The sequence below is a fragment of the Magnolia sinica genome, chromosome 4 (genome assembly GCF_029962835.1).
Source record: "Magnolia sinica isolate HGM2019 chromosome 4, MsV1, whole genome shotgun sequence".
Taxonomy (NCBI): domain Eukaryota; kingdom Viridiplantae; phylum Streptophyta; class Magnoliopsida; order Magnoliales; family Magnoliaceae; genus Magnolia; species Magnolia sinica.
In genome coordinates, this window is record NC_080576.1 from 5770320 (window position 1) to 5788481 (window position 18162).

At 37.5% G+C, this 18162-nt stretch overlaps 1 protein-coding gene across 1 annotated transcript; it reads left to right on the forward strand.

The window, feature by feature from the left end:
• Window positions 1–16168: 16168 nt before the first annotated feature.
• LOC131242252 (ethylene-responsive transcription factor ERF056-like) lies at window positions 16169–18162 on the forward strand. The gene has a single exon (XM_058240777.1). It carries the CDS (start codon window positions 16740–16742, stop codon window positions 17838–17840), a length of 1101 nt encoding a protein of 366 aa, XP_058096760.1. The 5' UTR covers window positions 16169–16739; the 3' UTR covers window positions 17841–18162.

Here is an 18162-nt window from a genome sequence, read left to right on the forward strand (position 1 = left end):
AGGCTCAAATTTTATTTTTTTTGCCATTGTATATATTTGAATAAGGTTATTATAATTATTATGTCAAATGTCACATATACTAATTTAAGGTATTAAAATTGATTTACTAATGCATTTTAATTATAAGTATTAGAATACAATATTTGGATTCTAGTTTATTCTAATTATAACTATCCAAACACAACTGTGGATTCAAATTGGCATGAATCCATTTACCATATGATTCGGATTCCAATGTATTTTAATTACAAGCATCTAAATGAGCCATAAAATCACATCAATAAAATGATTTGAACTATCTAAGTATGGCCTTTTAAATGGATGGTTAAAAACCGTTGGTTAGTTGCTCGTTTATAATCTTTACATTTGTGGCCTACCCAAGGTTCGAAATTTTCTCATTTTTTTTCAAACTACATATTTTAATGATCTTATTACAATAATTTTGTCAAATATTACATATGTATATAAATTTAAAATGTTAAAATTAATTTAGCTAATCAAATTAATGACCTCTTAATATACTAAAGATTTTCAATGCATTTCAAATACAAGCTCCCAAATAGAAAATTTAGCTTTTGTGTATTCCAATTACAAGTTGACAATTACGATTGTATTTGATGGATAGAATCTAATGCATTCCAAATACACTCTCCCAATAACACTTTTTCCTTTGAATTATTCTGATTTGTTTTCCATCTATCCAGCTGAAGAGGGTCATGTATCCGTCCCATGACTTAAACGATTGGTAGGATTTTTATGGCATGCTCAATCATGGAAGGACTGAACCGACTGATGGTCTGTTTCAAAAAACGGTTGCCACCACTTGCCAGGTCTAAAAACATCTGTGCAGAAAATTTGCAACACCTATCATGTACTGCAAATCAGCGGTCGGACTTGGTTCCTTTTTTTTTTTTTTTTAAATCCAGGCATGTCCATGGTGGGCCCACATAATCACAGACCGTAAATTACACAAGGTGGCTGTGATGCAAGATTCCCATGACGGCACGTATAAAATCACATCTTCAATCTTCCGTGACTCCCTTAGAATTTCCGGAGAGTGTTTTTTTTTTTCCCCCCTTCAGTTGGCCGTTGTCCCATAATGGTAATAGAAGGCGATTGCTGTTGACCCTTGGCTGTAGGCATTGTGGGGCCATAGTATATGTTTTATTCATCTTGTTTATTCATTTTGCCAGCTAATTTTAAAACATGAACCCATAATTAAAGCAAATCTAAATATCAAATAGACCGCACTAGGTGAAACAGTGGTAATTGAACGCCTAATAGTAAAAACTTTGTCAGGGTCACAAAAGTTTAAGATCCAACTGATATTTGTGGTTTCCCTTTATATGACCTTGCGAAGAGGTTCAATGGAAAATAAACATCATGATTAGCCTTAAGAAGGTTTTAATGGTGGGTATCATTATTCTCACTATTTCTTGTGATGTGGTCTACTAAAACTTTGAATTTACTTCATTTTTTCACTTGTACTGTACCATAAAATGAGCTGAAAAGGTAGGATGGACAGAAAGGATATAAAACATATACATCATGATGGCCCCACATGGCCTGCAACTAGGGCCCCTTCCCCCAAAATCAGATTGGTTGAAGTATCCTAAGCCGTGATTCATGGATAAGTTTTAGTTGAAATGGGAGCATGGTGCCATTTTCAACTGTCTAATCAATATCCATTGTAGTAAAATAATCAGATAAGTGTAACTTTTAGTTCTCAGTACATTTAATCTAGGACTCGAGATTCTTACAGCAATTTTTTAATTACTTGTGCCCACATAATTTTAAAGCATAGACACAATTTCTAAGGCCCGGCAAAATTTCTAAGTAATTTTAAAGCACCGTACTACCATCCATCACACTCTACCCAAGTTGATATTTGCTTTTTCCCTTTGTGTGGGTCTATATGGTCTATATGACCTCACAAACAAGCCAGACGGTGAATAAACATCACAGTGGCTCTTAAAAAAGTTTCAACGGTGGATATATTTGTCATCGCTGTTTCCTAGCATGTGGTCCACTTGGGCTTCGACTTGCCTGGTTTTTTGGTTCATATTAAAAAATGACTATGAAAAAATGGATGGATGACGTGGATGAAATCCATACATTTTGGGTGGGTGCATAGAGCCATGGAGGATGCTGCTTGGCTAGTTACTCCAACACTAGCCAGCCAGCCAGTGTCAAAGATATATAAGCCTCATCCAAAGTATATGTTAGGACACGTTACAAGTATGTTCTAACTTGGTTGGGTCAAAAGAAGATGGGCCTAAATTGACCGTAACTTTTGATTCGGATATCATTATAGGGCGCACAACTAATCAATTTCTATTGAAACGGGTCATCCGAAGTGAACCGACCCACAAAGTGAGTCGCATCTGTCCGTTTCATTAGAAACGCGCGCTATCAACTCAAAAACGATTTTTTAGAAGGAAAAAAAATTACTATTTTTATTAATTCTAAATTTCTTAATATTTTTTTTATTTTAGAGTTTTAGATTTTCTCACGTTTTTAAAATAATTTGTAATTATGCTAGGGCTCTTCCTGCACAAGTTTATTTGAAATTTTTATTTTTAGAAATTAAGCTTTAAAAGAGTTTTAATAGAATTATGATTTTTATTTATAATAGGCATGAATAATTATTCATCAATCAAATTATGAATTTTATAAAATTTATTTATACTTAGATTGTTTTCTTTCTCGTGGATTTAAGAAGTCTATACGAGGATTTTAAAGAAGTTTCATAGATTCAAAATAGTTATCCACCCACGTAAGATGATGCTCAACCTTACTTCCTTCCTCGCATCATGTTATAAGCCACTGAAGTTGATATTATTTGGATCCTTCTGGTGTAGTAGTGGTAGATCCATAAAGATTTTCAACACAAGATCATGAGTTACAGCACCCGTTGTGATTAAATCTCACCCTAGGGTAAGTGCTTGATGTGGGAAGGCATATGTAACAAAGCAAAAAAAAAAAAACAACGAAGTAGAAGAAGATGGAAGCTAATGTTTGTATTTTCCTTTCGTCCATGTCTGCATGACACTACTGACAGATAGGAGGGTAAATAATCATTACACTAGCCATTAGCGTCTAATCAATAGTATTTTCACGTGGTTTGGTCCACCTTTGATTTGATCGTATTTCATTGTTTGTTTCAACCTCGAAAATAAGATGGCAAAATGGATGGATAAACCACACACGATGGTGGGACGCGGATTAGATACTGACAGGTTGAGCCCCACTATAATGCATGTGTTGCATCCGCACTGTCCATCCATTTTGAGATATCATTTTAGGGTATGATCCAAAGAATGAATCAGATAAAAAGTTGTAGTGGACTCCACTACAGAAAACAGTGGGGAGAGTGATTCATACCGTTGAAACTATCCTAAGGCCCACCACAATGTTTATTTGAAATCCAACCTATTCAAAAGTTTCAAAAGACATTAAATAAGGGAAAACACAAATACCTGCTTGATCTAAAACTTTTGTGGCCTTTAGAAGTTTTTAATGGAGGGAGTCACTGTCCCCACTGTTTTCTGTGCTGGGTCCACTGGAGCTTTGGATTTAACTCAGTCTTTGGATATTGCCCTAAAATGATCTCTTCAAATGGATGGAAGGTGTGGATACAGAACAAACATCATGGTGGGCCCACGGAACTTGGTGACGTCACTTCAGTAGCGAGTCTCGCTGCTCAACCTGTCAGTAGCTAATCCGCGCCCCATCATGGTGACGCGCACAGAGCATTGACACCATCTAGCTGGTTGGTGTGGGGGTCGCTAGCCTAACCGCGTCCCACGCAATCCGCATCCATCAAAGTTCTTTCTTGCTTATTAAATGGACAGCTATAAATGGACAGCGAAATCAGTGGGCCCATCATCCTTTCTTCTACTTTTGACTTCTGATCCCCCCATTTAGACTCAACCAGAGTTATATCTCAACTTGGGTTATGTTCCTTGAAAAACTAGAATGTCCAGATTCGTTTCACATCTATAACTACAGTTAACTTTTAACCAGAGCACGCTGTCTTGAGTGCTCTAGAAGACAAGGGAGCCGATGCATTGCACAGCATCCTCCTTCCATAATCCGCTGCAACACCTCTTTTAGACAGCGTGTAAAACACCCAAGCTTGTGGGCCCATAACGTTGTATATGTCAACTCCACTCCGTCCATCAGATTTTATCGTCGATCACAAAATCTAGGGAAAACAAATCAGAGACATACACAAATTAGGTGGGCCACACCATAGAGATCAATGAGAATGAGATGCCAGCCATAAATTTGTGTCAATCAGGTGTAACTCACCAGAAAGAAGTGAAAATTTAAAACTGATCCAAATATCAGGTGGGCCATGCCCCGAAAACTTAAAAGAGCAGATTAGGTGTGGCCCACCTGTGGGGACCACCTTGATGTATGTATTCTATATCCACCCTGTCCGTCCATTATTTTTTTCAGGCCATTTTATGGCATGAGTCTTTAAAAAGATTAAAAAAAAAAAAAAGCAGATCCAATTCTCTGGTGGACTATGATGCAGGAGACAGTAGATGGGCCACAAAAGTTTTGGATCAAGCATATATGACCTTGTCAACTCCTTGGGTGGCAAATTAAAATTACAGAAACATCAGAACAGATCCAAGTTTTTAATAAGAGGGTGTTCAATCACCGCCGTTTCCTATCATATGATTTACTTGAAATTGGATCTACTTCATTTCTAATATTATCTTGCGAAACGAATTCATAGTGTGGATACAGGATACATGCATCAAGGTGGACCCTACGTTAATGGCTGCACCTTGGGTGCACTCAATCTGCTATCGCAAAACGTTTTAAGCCCACCAAAGCATTTTATTGGCGGATTTTTATATTTTTTTTATCGCTTGAAAAATAACTTATTAGATTGAATTTTCAAAGCACGGAGGTTATTTTTTAACAAAAAAATATCCTTATCTATTTAGAATAAAGCAACTAAAAAATATAAAAATATTTTTATCTTTTTAGATTTGTTTGTACTAATAGTAGTCCAGTTTGATAATTTAAATTTTTAAGAGTCCAATGAAAAAATGTAAAAAATGTAAGCAGTTGTATGTCAGGTCTATGGTAAAAAAGTAACCATAATGGTTGTAACCTGATGGATGATTCGGGTCCACGTGCCCATATCTTTCCTTTTGAGAAGTGGAGTCCTTGCTTCGGTAATCTAGACCATTGGTACCCCAAGAATAATGGTGGATAGTAGAAATCTAATAAGAAGTACTGAAAGAATTTAAAGCCGAATGTGGACTGTTAAGGTCTTTTCTCTGTTATCCGTATATTCATGGGCTACAGATCCAAAGGCTAAAATGAGTCTTGACAGGTACTGTGTTATATAGGTTCCATTCAACGGTCTGGATCCCACAGCATGGACCCCAGTTAGAAGATCTAAAACCCGCGTATAATTTGAAAATCGTCGGGTCGCGGATGATACAATTCGGATCCGCGCTCGCGCCTACAACCCCGAGGAGCTCTCTTGGAGGAATACTAAGAATACTCGGTCGCTTGAAAGTGAGAAGGACAATCGGGGAACACGTGACACTGTGGCACACGAGTAAGTAATTCAGTAATTTAGGAAGTAGGGATCCATGTGTCAATTCCCTGACTAAAAAATATCAGACTGATTCACTCATCTGGATGGTCAAAATTGTTTGATAAATATCAACGGTTTTAGTTCAATGCATGACATTGGAAATATTACCAAAATAAATTTCAGTCTAAATTATTTTAAAATTAAATTATAATTAATTAATGGTTCAGATCTTTCACACGTGTAATAAATCAGCATGTATTACGAGAAGTTCGTTCTTCTATCTCATGCGCTCATCCGAGCTCCTACGCGCCGCAATTGACGAAGCCTGTCGCCCTCCCACACACAATTCACTGTCTAGAAACTTCCACCTTAGCTAACCATGGGTGACTACTAACCTCGAACCTCCGCTCAACTAACCATGGTTAACCAACCACGCTGCGGGAGCGGATTTGGTGCAGCCCGACGTCACCCAAGACGGTGAGGCCCTTACCATGGGGCCATGATATATAAATAGATATTCCAAATCCACGCCGTCCATCAGTTTTTTCAGATCATTTTCAGGGTATAACACAAAAATACTCAAAAATAAAGTAGATCTAAATCTTAAGTAGAGCATAATATAGGAAACAGAGGTGATTTAACGCTCCACCATTAAAAACTTCCTAAGGTCCACCATAATATTTATTTTCTATTCAAACAAAAATATAGATTAAGGGAAAATAAATGTCTGCTGGATTCAAAACATTTGTGACCATTTCCTAGGATATGGTCGACTTCGAAATTTGGATCTATTTCATATTTTGATCTCATACGTAAAATGATATATAAAAAAGAATGGACGGTGTAGATATAAAATACATAAATTAAGATAGGCCCCACGGTAAGGGCTGCACCGTCTTCGATGAGGCCGCAGCCGCACCTAATCTGCTGGTCGCGGATTAGCTACTGACAGGTTGAGTAGCGAGACTCCCACTGAAGTGACGTCACCAAATTTCAGGCCCCACCATGATGTATATCTTATATCCATACCTTCCATCCATTTAAAGAGATCATTTTGGGCAATATCAAAAGATTGAGTTAAATCCAAAGCACATTGGACCCCAGCACAGAAAACAGTAGGGACAGTGACGCCTACCATTAAAAACTTTTGAACTTTTAAAGGCTACAAAAGTTTTAAATTAAGATGATATTTGTACTTTTCCTTATTTCATCTCTTTTTAAACTTTTGAAAAGGTTGGATTTCAAATAAACATTAAGGTGTGCCTTAGGATAGTTTGAACAGTGTGAATCACTCTCCCCACTGTTTTCTGTGATGGATTCCACTGCAGTTTTTTATCGAGTCATTCTTTGTATTATGTTCTAAAATGATATCTCAAAATAGATGGGCGGTGCCGATACAACACATATCATAGTGGGGCCTACGGAACTTGGTGACGGCACTTCAGCAGTGGACTCGCTGCTCAATCTGTCAGTATCTAATCCGTGTCAGTATCTAATCCGCGTCCTAATTCGCTCCCGATGCAAGGACGGACTGCGCACGCTAATTACTAGTGAGCCAGCTCCAAGCTGGCTCAAAATTAAGCTAGGAATATTGATATGTAGGTGCAGCGTAGAAGTTCTACTTTAGCTTCCACCCGCTGTGCGCGAGGAGAGGTCTACAGCTATTGGGACTGTTACTCCAATAGCTCGGGAGGTCGATGGGCCCTACCGAAAAATAGTGAGGATTGGATGGTAGTGATCAAATGATACGTACGCAGGAGTCACAGTCAAGAGCAACCATCTATATAAAACTGGTTACACGGGATATGGGACATTGGATGTGATGGTAAATGGGTGTATTCCAAATCCAAATAAATGAGTTTTGCGCCTTATGGGCATAAATTTTAATATTTTTTTCAAAGGTAAATAGAATTAAAGGTATTTAAAAATAATTATTTTATTGAGTTTTAAAATCTTAATGAGATTTCAATGTAATCAAAAGGTAATGCATTTTTCACCTTCGTAAAGGGTAATAGATTCACACAGATGATAAGGTATCTCTAAGCTACTAATTCACTTGAAATATGACACACTGATGATATCCCAAACAATTTAATTATTGGCCGCAACACTAAAATCACATCAATAAAATGATCTAAACCATCTAAACATTTGACATTTTAATGTACAGTTAAAAAATGCCAATAAGTCACTTGTTTGCTATCCCTCCATTTGTGGCCCACCCAACGCTCATAATTTCTTCTTTTTTTAGTCAAGGTATATATTTTTAATAGGCTTATTGTAATCATTCTATCAAATTTCACGTACATATACTAACTTGGGATATAGAGGCCAATTAAGCTAATTAAATCTAAGTCTAGTAACTATACCGAAAAATTCCAATACCCTCCAAATATAATATCCTGAACAGAAGATTTGGATTCTAGTGTATTTCAGCCAAACACAAATAAAGATTCGAGATGATTCCAATGTAATTGTGATTTAGATTCTAATGCATTTCAAATCCAAGCTTCCAAACGGACCTTATAATTCACAACTACCAAATGCTTAGATTTATCCAATCAGGGTAGCTTTCTCATATGGGCACGAAGAAATTGAATAGGTGTCCTATGTTTTGTTGGGAGGCTGCAGAAGCAAACTCTATATGAATCACACGACGATAAAGTAAATGTAAACAAAGCATGCATAAGTACACACAATTTTTACGTGAAAACCATTTGCAGAAAAAACCACAGCACAAAATGACAGCGATTCACTATGAAAATGAAAATAAAAGAGATGGACGCACTTACACTGATAACAACTCCTTTCAATATCTCCAAAACCCTAGCTTTTTCTTCTTTAAAACCTTCAATGATGCCTTAGGAATTCTCTGATCCTGATTACAACTGATATATATAATGTTATAATCGAAATAGGAAACAAATCGTGCACTTACGCATAATTGCACACACTGTCGATCTATACATCGATCAATTGATATCAATCGATCATTCCTCGATCGATCGAGCTTACATGTTTGATCAATTAAACATGCACAAAAGTGTCTAGAGAGTTAATTGGGTTTTTTCGAATTATGCCGATCGATCAACCCAATAGTTCGATCGATTAAGACTATCCAAAACTGTCTAGAGACCCACTATATAATTCGAAGTTCACTTGCTTAATCGACCAGGGTGGTCGATCGATCGAACCCATGTTCCATGTACAGATTGAAGACATCTCATAACAATCACCACCATGGATTCAATATTCATGAGCCACAACTCTATACTACTATCGCCATCTTTAATCGCCTCCATTATAGCTTTACCATCGTCATCGCTTTTTGTGCATACTTCATCCACCTTTCGACAGACTTAGAGAAGTTGAACATAATCGGAACTTCTTTGTGGGAACCACCTTTGTAAACATATCCGCCAGATTCATGCTCATGTGAATCTTCTCGAGATTAAGCACGTGTTAGATAAAATGATGAGAACATCAATATGTTTAGTCTAAAATACTAAACTAAATTCTTCGCCAAATTTATCGCACTTTCGCTATCACAATTAACTGGCATGACCTCTTGCTGAAGTCCGAATTCGTTTATCATTCCTCTTAACCAAACGCCTTCCTTGAAAAGCCTCTATCACCCATATACTTAACTTTGGTTATGAAAAAAGCAACTGCAGATTGAAGCTTTGATATGTAACTGATCGTTCCACCCACTAATATAAATGAGTAACTAGAAGTAGACTTTTTGTTGTCCACATTTTCTACGTAATCCAAATCCGCATAACCTATTAGTTTTCATTTTTATTTCTTAAATGTTAAGACGTAAGTTGTTGTACCTCGTAGATAACGAAGTAATTATTTCACTGTTTCCCAATGTACTTCCGGGGATTTAACATGTATTTGCTTATAACACTAAGGGCCTATTTGGTTTCTAGCTCAAGTGTAATTATCTTGTAAATGAGTAATCATTATTTACCAAGGTAATTACCTGCATCTTTCCCAATGCTAACTTGACCAGTTAGTTTTTAAACACTTAAATCGAGAAATTTGTAAAATAAATATGGGGCCCACCATAATGTGTGTGGCTTATCCACACCGCCCATTCATTATGCCAAATGAATTTAAGCCATGAGCCCAAAAATTAGGTAAATCTAAAGGTCAAGTGGACCACACCACACGAAATTATGAGAATTGAATGCCTACCATTAAAAACTTGTTGAGGCCCTTAGAAATTTTAGATCAGGCTTATATTTATATTTTCCACTTATCCATGTCCATGTGACCCTATGAACAGGTTAGATGGTGAATAAACCTCAATGTGGGCCTAGTAAAAGAATCAACTTTCAACGGTGGACAAATTCAGTCCATTGTTTCCTTTCAGGTGGGCCAATTGAACGTTAGATCTTCCTAATTTTTTCGGATTAAGCCTCAAAATATTCTAATAAAATAGATGGACGACACGGATATATTATATACATTATTGTGGGGCCCACGGATTTAAGTCAACATTTTTGGACCAGTTTTCTAGGTAAAATTACTCACTCATTTCCAAACAAATGAAAAAATGTAATAATTACTTCTTTACAGCGATTTACTTGGATTATGGAAAACCAAACAGGCCCTAATTACATATGAAATATCTAGTGTCGTAGAGATAATGGTATACATCAGACTGTCAACTGCGCTTGAATAGGGCATACGAGACATCCCAATTTTCTTAATCTGTAATTGAACATTGTTGGGAAGAAAGTTTAAAGTGAGCAATGTGGGGTGTGTTGATGGGCTTAACTTTGTCTATCCCAAATTTCATCAATACCTTCTTAAGGTTTTCTTCCTAAGATAACTATAACATGCTTATATCCTTATGTATGTTTATATTTAGAATCTTTTTTGCAACCCTCAGATCTTTCATTTCAAATATCCCCGATAGTTAAGTCTTCAATATATTGGTCTCATGCATGCTTTGACCGGCGATAACTATGTTATTAACATATAATATTAATAGAATGAATCATCCATCACTTAGTGTCTTAAAGTAAACATAGTGATCATATTCACTCATAGTAAACTGATGATTCATCATGAAATTATTAAATTATAATACTACTGCCTAAGTAATTGTTTCAAGCTATATAATGATCTCATTAACTTACAAACCTAATTATTTGCCCCTTACATATCAAACCCCTCTTGTTGCTTCATGAAAATATATTCTTCCAATTCCCCATGTAGGAATGCAGTCTTTACATCTATTTTTTTTCAGTTCAAGATTGTATTGAGCAACTAGCGGCAACACAAATATGATAGATATCTACTTAACAACCAATGCGAAGAATTCTTGAAGTTGATGCCTTCTTTCTGAGTATATTCATTCGTTACCAATCTGGCCTTGTATCGATCATCTTTCTTTCGATAAATCCAGGTGAACTCGGTCACTTTATGTCCAACGGAAAGCTCCACTAGCTCTCATGTCTCTTTTACAGAGAGTCCATATCGTCTTGTATCGCTACCATCCACTTCTCAACATCTGAGTCATCTAGTGCTTTCAAGAAGGTAGATGGATCCCCCTCATCCATAGTGAGGGCGAATGCAATATTCGAGTCATCTCTATATCTCGCTGGTAATTTACAATCTCTAGATGAATTTCTCCTCACATATGGTTGCTTCACTTGCTCCTATATGACGCAGGGGAGGACGTGAGGTCGAGCACCGTCTTCCTCAAGAGGATAACTATTCCGAATCCACGGAACTTCTCTGGACTCCTCACAGAGACTTCTCGAATCCACGAGGAAAGAGAGCAGAAAATAGAAATAAATTCTAATAAAATCGAAATTGATTGATGATTAATTGATGATTTTCTAATGTGTCTCCTTACACCATTAATATAGGAAAAAAAATAAACTAAAATTCGTAATTACCAAAAATAGCAAAATTCTAACTCTAATAAAAATCCTAATTCTAATAAAACTCTTCTAAGGCCTAATTTCTAAAAATAAAAATTGCAAATAAACTTTCTCTTGAAGAGTCCTAGTATAACTAAAATTTATTTCTAAAAGGAAAGAAAATCTAAAACTCTAAAAAATATTAAAAAAATCGGAATTACTAAAAATAGTAAAATTTTCCTAAAAATTCGTTTTTGAGCTGAAAGCGCGCCTTTTCTGACGAAACGGACAGATGCGACCCACAAAGTGGGTCGGTTCACCTCGGATGGCCCATTTCAATAAAGATTGATAGGTTGTGCGTCCCGTAACGATACCCGGATCAAAAGTTATAGTCAATTCACGGTCCATCTTCTTTTGGCTCAACCATGCTAGGAACGTGTCTGTGACAGGTTCTACATCAGACCCCTCCACTTGAAAAAAACTCGTCCTCGAGTTACGCAAGAGACTTGGCACATGAGTCTGAGATAACTTCTGACGCCGATGTTCATTAAACTTTTTTTTGTACTTGACATTAAGCTTTTGAGCCGATACGATACATATACTCATGCTTTCCTTGACTTGACTAATATCGATTAATTCCTTCACATCTGTCTTCAAGATTTCATATTTTTTCTGATAATGTGAGCAATTAGGCGGACTTATCCCTGCGATAGGATCAACGTGATTTTGCATATCTCGTATGAGAGGTAATTTATTAGGGAGTTCATCGAGTACAACCCCCTTGAACTCCTGCGATATTGGTTCCAAATCCTCTAGGATATTTACAGGCTCCACATATTTTTTCTCTTCAACTAATGCATATATATCTCTTGTTTCCTCAGATTGTTTAACAAAGGCCTGTTCAGTCATGAGAGATTGTCCCTCCACTTTAGAAGTCTTGAGTTGGCTCACCGTTCCCATAGAGGTCACATGTTTTCCACTGATGAATCTTGTGGTTTGTTGCAACTCCGTTTTGACCCGGTCACCTCTCGCCGACAAATAATAGGATTTCTCTGCATAACCCTTTAATGATTGGTTATCTTGCCAATAATTTTGATTTTGTTGGAATAATACCTGATCGTAATTGGTAGGGAAGAATCGCATGCACAATAACTTCTTCATCCGCGACCACGTGTGGATTGGCGCCTTCATCCGTCTTGTTCGCTCGAGTTGAAGTTGTTCCCACCAATCTGAAGCTCTGCCCGTCAACTTGTAGGCCACGAGTTTAACTTTCTTTTCTTCCATTATGTTCATGTAGTCAAAGAAACGTTCGACTTTAAGCAACCAATCGAGGAAGTCCTTGAAGTAGAGTTGACCATTAAAACTAGGAAGATCGACTTTCATCTTGAATTCTTGATCCATCTGATCCATCTGATCAATGGCTTGTCAAGGATGCTGTAAAATCATGTCGCTAGATCCTACTTTATTAGGAGGGATCCTGTGGTTCACTGATAGTGTCGCCCTACGATCAATATGATTACTAATTCTAGCAATTGTTGATGGTGGATCACCACCATGAACACGGAGCTGCCCTAGGGCCTCCGCCAAACGATCCGCCATGCGATCAATGGAAGCCTGCAGCCCTTGCATGGCTTGCCGATTCTCTCGCCGTGCTGCTTCGAAAGCTGCCGCCGTTAAAGGTAAATTTCCTGGAAAACAGTGGTGATTGATCATTAATGGGTCGCAAAAGTTTTGGGTCAAGCTGATAATTGTCTTTTTGATGCAGGGAGGACGTGAGGTCGAGCACCGTCTTCCTCAAGAGGATAACTATTCCGAATCCACGGAACTTCTCTGGACTCCTCACAGAGACTTCTCGAATCCACGAGGAAAGAAAGCAGAAAATAGAAATAAATTCTAATAAAATCGAAATTGATTGATGAATAATTGATAATTCCCTAATGTGTCTCCTTACACCATTAATATAGGGGGAAAAAAAAAAACTAAAATTCGTAATTACCAAAAATAGCAAAATTCTAACGCTAATAAAAATCCTAATTCTAATAAAACTCTTTTAAGGCCTAATTTCTAAAAATAAAAATTGCAAATAAACTTTCTCTAGAAGAGTCCTAGTATAACTAAAAGTTATTTCTAAAAGGAAAGAAAATCTAAAACTCTAAAAATATTTAAAAATTCGGAATTACTAAAAATAGTAAAATTTTCCTAAAAATTCGTTTTTGAGCTGAAAGCGCGCCTTTTCTGACGAAACGGACAGATGCGACCCACCTTGTGGGTCGGTTCACCTCGGATGGCCCATTTCAGTAAACATTGATAGGTTGTGCGCCCCGTAACGATACCCGGATCAAAAGTTATAGTCAATTCACGGTCCATCTTCTTTTGGCTCAACCATGCTAGGAACGTGTCTGTGACAGGTTCTACATCACTATACCTCTTGCTATGACTCAATTTTATCCTGTGTTTAACCTTTATCAATTTCAACATCGATCACTATTAATTTTTTTGTTTCTTTACAAAACAAAGAATCCTCATCAAATCTGACGTCACGACTAATCATAATCTTTCATGTGAACCAGTCATACAGCCAATATCCCTTCACACTATTATCATAATCAACAAAGATGCACTTCTTCATCATTTGGTCTAGCTTATTTTTTCAACGGATGGTACATGAGAATAATCATCACAACCAAATACTCACAGTCCCAAGCAATCAACTTCATGATCACTCTACACTTCTTCTGAAAATTTTATAACCGATCGACGTAATTGGAGACTAATTTACTAAATAACAAGTCGTGTTAACAGCCTCAGTTTATTACTCATTGCCCAACTCAACATTGTTCAACATGCTTCAGGCTCTCTCCAAGAGAGTCTGATTCATTCATTCTGCTACATCATTATGCTATGGTATATGCCTGACTGTATTATGTCATACGATTCCCTCATTTTTACAAAACTGATTAAATTCTTTCAAAATGAATTCACCTCCATTATATGTCCTCAAAATTTTAACTTCCACCCTGACTGTTTTTCCACCATTGCCTTCCATACTTTGAAAGTGATGAAAATATTAGATTTGTACTACATAAAGTACACCAAACTCTTTCTAGAGTAGCTATTTATGAATGAAATGAAAATGATGAACCTTTATAGAAACAACTCATTCATACAAAAAAAAAAACCATGGCACAAAGCGACAACGATTCAATATGAAACATAAAAATACAAGAGATGAATGCACTTACACTAATGTAAACCCTTTCAAATCTCTCTAAAACCCTAGCTTTTCCTCTGTATAATCCTTAATGAGGCCTTAAAATTCTCCTAATCCTAATTACACCCAATATATATAGTGTTACAATCAAAATATGAAACAAATCGCGCACTTACGCAGAACTGCATGCATTGTTAGTCTATGCATCGTTCGATCGAGGACTCATTGATCAATCAAGTGCTCGCTATTGATCGACATCAATTGAGTAGTCCTCAATCGATCAAGCCAACATGTTTGATCAATCGAATATGCGTAAAAGTATTCAGAGAGTTAATTGGTTTTTTTGAATTCTGTTGATTGATTGACCAGACAGTTCAATTGATCGAGATCGTCCAAAATTATCTAAAGACCAATTTATATAATTCAATATTCACTCGATTGATCAACTAGGTCGATCTATCAAAACCTTGTTCCATGTACAAATTGAAGATATCCGACAACATGTTTAACCCAAATTGAGCCGTCCGGATGGTGGGCAAATACAACAATGTACATTTGAATTAGTCTATTAATGAACTATTGGTGAATAATTAGGAGGATGAAAGTGAAATTGTCAACGATCCCAATCCATGAACCAAATACCCATTTGGTCAGGTGAATTTCAGATTTCTGGATGGTTATGTAACGGTTAAAAATGAATAAATCCAATGGTTCTATTCCAACAAAAACAAGAGCCTATGAGTCAGTGGTAATGATCGTAATGATTGTTGACGAACGTGGTTTTCATAACATTTAACTTATTTACCGTGATTTACACGATTTAATTGTACCTAATTGGTTCAATTTATGCCCATGCGTATAATTTCTTATCGACTCTGTATCAAGCCTTAAAAAATATGAAATAACTCGCAAAAAAGAAAAGAAAATAAAATAAAAGCCATTAGCCGAACCGAGCCAAGCCGTACACCAATAGCCTACATGCTTGTGCACCCAATAAAAAGTCCACACGTTTAACATTCTCGTCAGACGCCCGTCGTGGGTGTGAGAGCCGCAGTTGCCCACGAGATAAACACATACGTGGCATTCACTCATTGGCCAAGTACCACGAACGGGTTTCGGTAGGAGAAACGCATTTAAAATGCACTCGCCTACACGTGGACCAGAGTCAAACATGCAAAAATCAGATCCGTTCGTAAGTTTTTTATCAGAAACTCAAATCCAATTCTAAATCCTTCTCTACAGCATCTTCAGCCATTCCAAAGTTGTACAAAACAAAGGAACGGTTGAATGAAATTAACCAACAGTCTAGATTTTATGTATGAGTGTGGTCCACTAGTTGATCATATCTGCCTGAATATTGGATGATCGAATTTTAAACACTGAGGATCGCCGAATGAACAGGTCTGATCACACATTCTTAGGAATCATCACACGTGTGATACGAGTGCGTTTGAAAAATATCTCGAGCGAGTTAAAGGAAGACAGCAAACGCGTTTATATAAGGCTGGTGTGTGGCTCTTCAACCTCAAATAAAATCAAAGCAATTTCGAGAGAAAAAAAGAGAGGATTTTTGAGAGATTTTCCATCTTTTCTTCTGCAATTCAACGACTTCCTCTTCTTTTCTTCTCCCCCTCTGTATATCCCGCTTCTCTGTAATCCTTTCTGTCATCATCTGTCTTCTGGAAAAGCTGTTTTATTTTTATTTTTAATTGGGTGGTGAGAGAACTGAGATTCAGTTCTTTTGATTTGTTGGGTTTTTTCTTTTCTTTTCTTTTCTTTTCTTTTTGTGATTTTTAGAATTTAATCAGCCAAGAGGGTTTGTTTTTCTATCCCTCAAGTTGGGTTTTTTTTTTTTTTTTTTGTAATTTTCTTGGAGAAAAGAAGGTGTTTTTATCATAAATCTCTTTGCTCCTTTGTGTAGAAAGGTCTTTTGGGTTTCTATCCTTTTCAAATTCCTTGCCTGTTCTTTGGTTTTTATAAGAATCAGGTGGGTTTTTATTTTTTTTTCTTTTAATTTGGGCATCTTTTTCTTGTAATATACTAGGAAGTCTTTAAAAATCTTTGCTTGTTAGAGAAGGCAATGGCAACTGCTATAGATTACTACAGTAGCAGGCCTGTTTTCTCAGAAACATTTGGTGGAGAGCTCATGAAAGCACTGCAGCCTTTTATCAAAGGTGCTTCAACCTCTTCCACCACATCTCCTCCTCTCCCTTTCCCCTCTTCCTCTTCTCCTTCTTCCTATTCCTTATCTCCTTCTTTCTCTTCTCTTTCAAATCTCCCATCTGATTCTTGTTCAACTTCCTCAACCCACATGGATTTTCAAGGGTTCTCTTGCTTTGATCAAATGGGTCTCGCCCGATCAGGCCCGATTGGGCTTAACCAACTCAACCCATCTCAGATTCAGCAGATCCAAGCCCAAATTCAGCAACAGCAGCAGCAGCAGCAAATGGCTCTTGCTGCTAACCAGGGTCTTCGGCATTTGCAGCAACAGGTTGGGAGTTTCCTTGGCCCACGGGCCACCACCCCCATGAAGCATGCTGGCTCGCCGCCAACGAAGCCTATGAAGCTCTACCGAGGCGTCCGGCAGCGGCATTGGGGGAAATGGGTGGCGGAGATTCGGCTACCGAAGAACCGTACCCGGCTGTGGCTTGGCACATTTGACACTGCTGAAGAGGCTGCCTTGGCTTATGACAAGGCTGCATATAAGCTCCGTGGGGAGTTGGCAAGGCTGAATTTCCCACATCTCCGCCATCAAGGGTTTCTTTTTGGAGATGAATTCAGCAACTGCAGACCTCTCCAGTCTTCTGTTGATGCGAAGCTTCAAGCAATTTGTGAAAGCTTGGCTAATCCGCATAAACAGGTGAATCTGCCTGACCCCATTTTCTCCGTCGAGGCAAAGATTGATATCCGAACGCAGATGGGTTCTTCCAGGTTCACCCCAGTGTCAGAGGTTACAGATGTTGCGAATGTGGAAATTGGCTTCTTCGGTTCTGAAGATAGTCACAAGGTGGAGAACGTGAGCTTGCCATCAGTATCCGACAGCGACGATTCTCCTGGATCTTCACCAGCTTCTGATACAAAGTACCCAGATTTCAATGAACTGTCGTGGGATGAATCAGAGAGCTTTCTGTTGCAGAAGTTTCCGTCGTTGGAGATCGATTGGGATGCTATCCTCTCCTAATTGTCTGTCTAAACTTTTATCCAGCTTTCAATATCCCTTGTTGGTCTTTTTTGCAATTTTAGTTTGGGATCTCCAGTAGCTGTTTGCGATGGTTTTTTTCACATTTGCAAAGCTGCTGTTGAGAGTGTTTGGGTGTGGTAATTAGGTGTCATTATCAGTAATTAGGATTAGAGTCTGCATTAGTGTAATTTTATTTTATTTTTTTAACAAGTTAAGATCCCTGGAATGCTGGTTTTTTCTTGCAATGCCAGGGAGGAGTCTCTCATGTACTTTGTTTGTAGCAGTGTAGTTATCAATGTAGTGTTGTTATTATGTGGTGTAA

Bases quoted from the DNA above. Each gene is read 5' to 3' on its own strand.
- LOC131242252 (XM_058240777.1), top strand. From the start codon at position 16,740: ATGGCAACTGCTATAGATTACTACAGTAGCAGGCCTGTTTTCTCAGAA.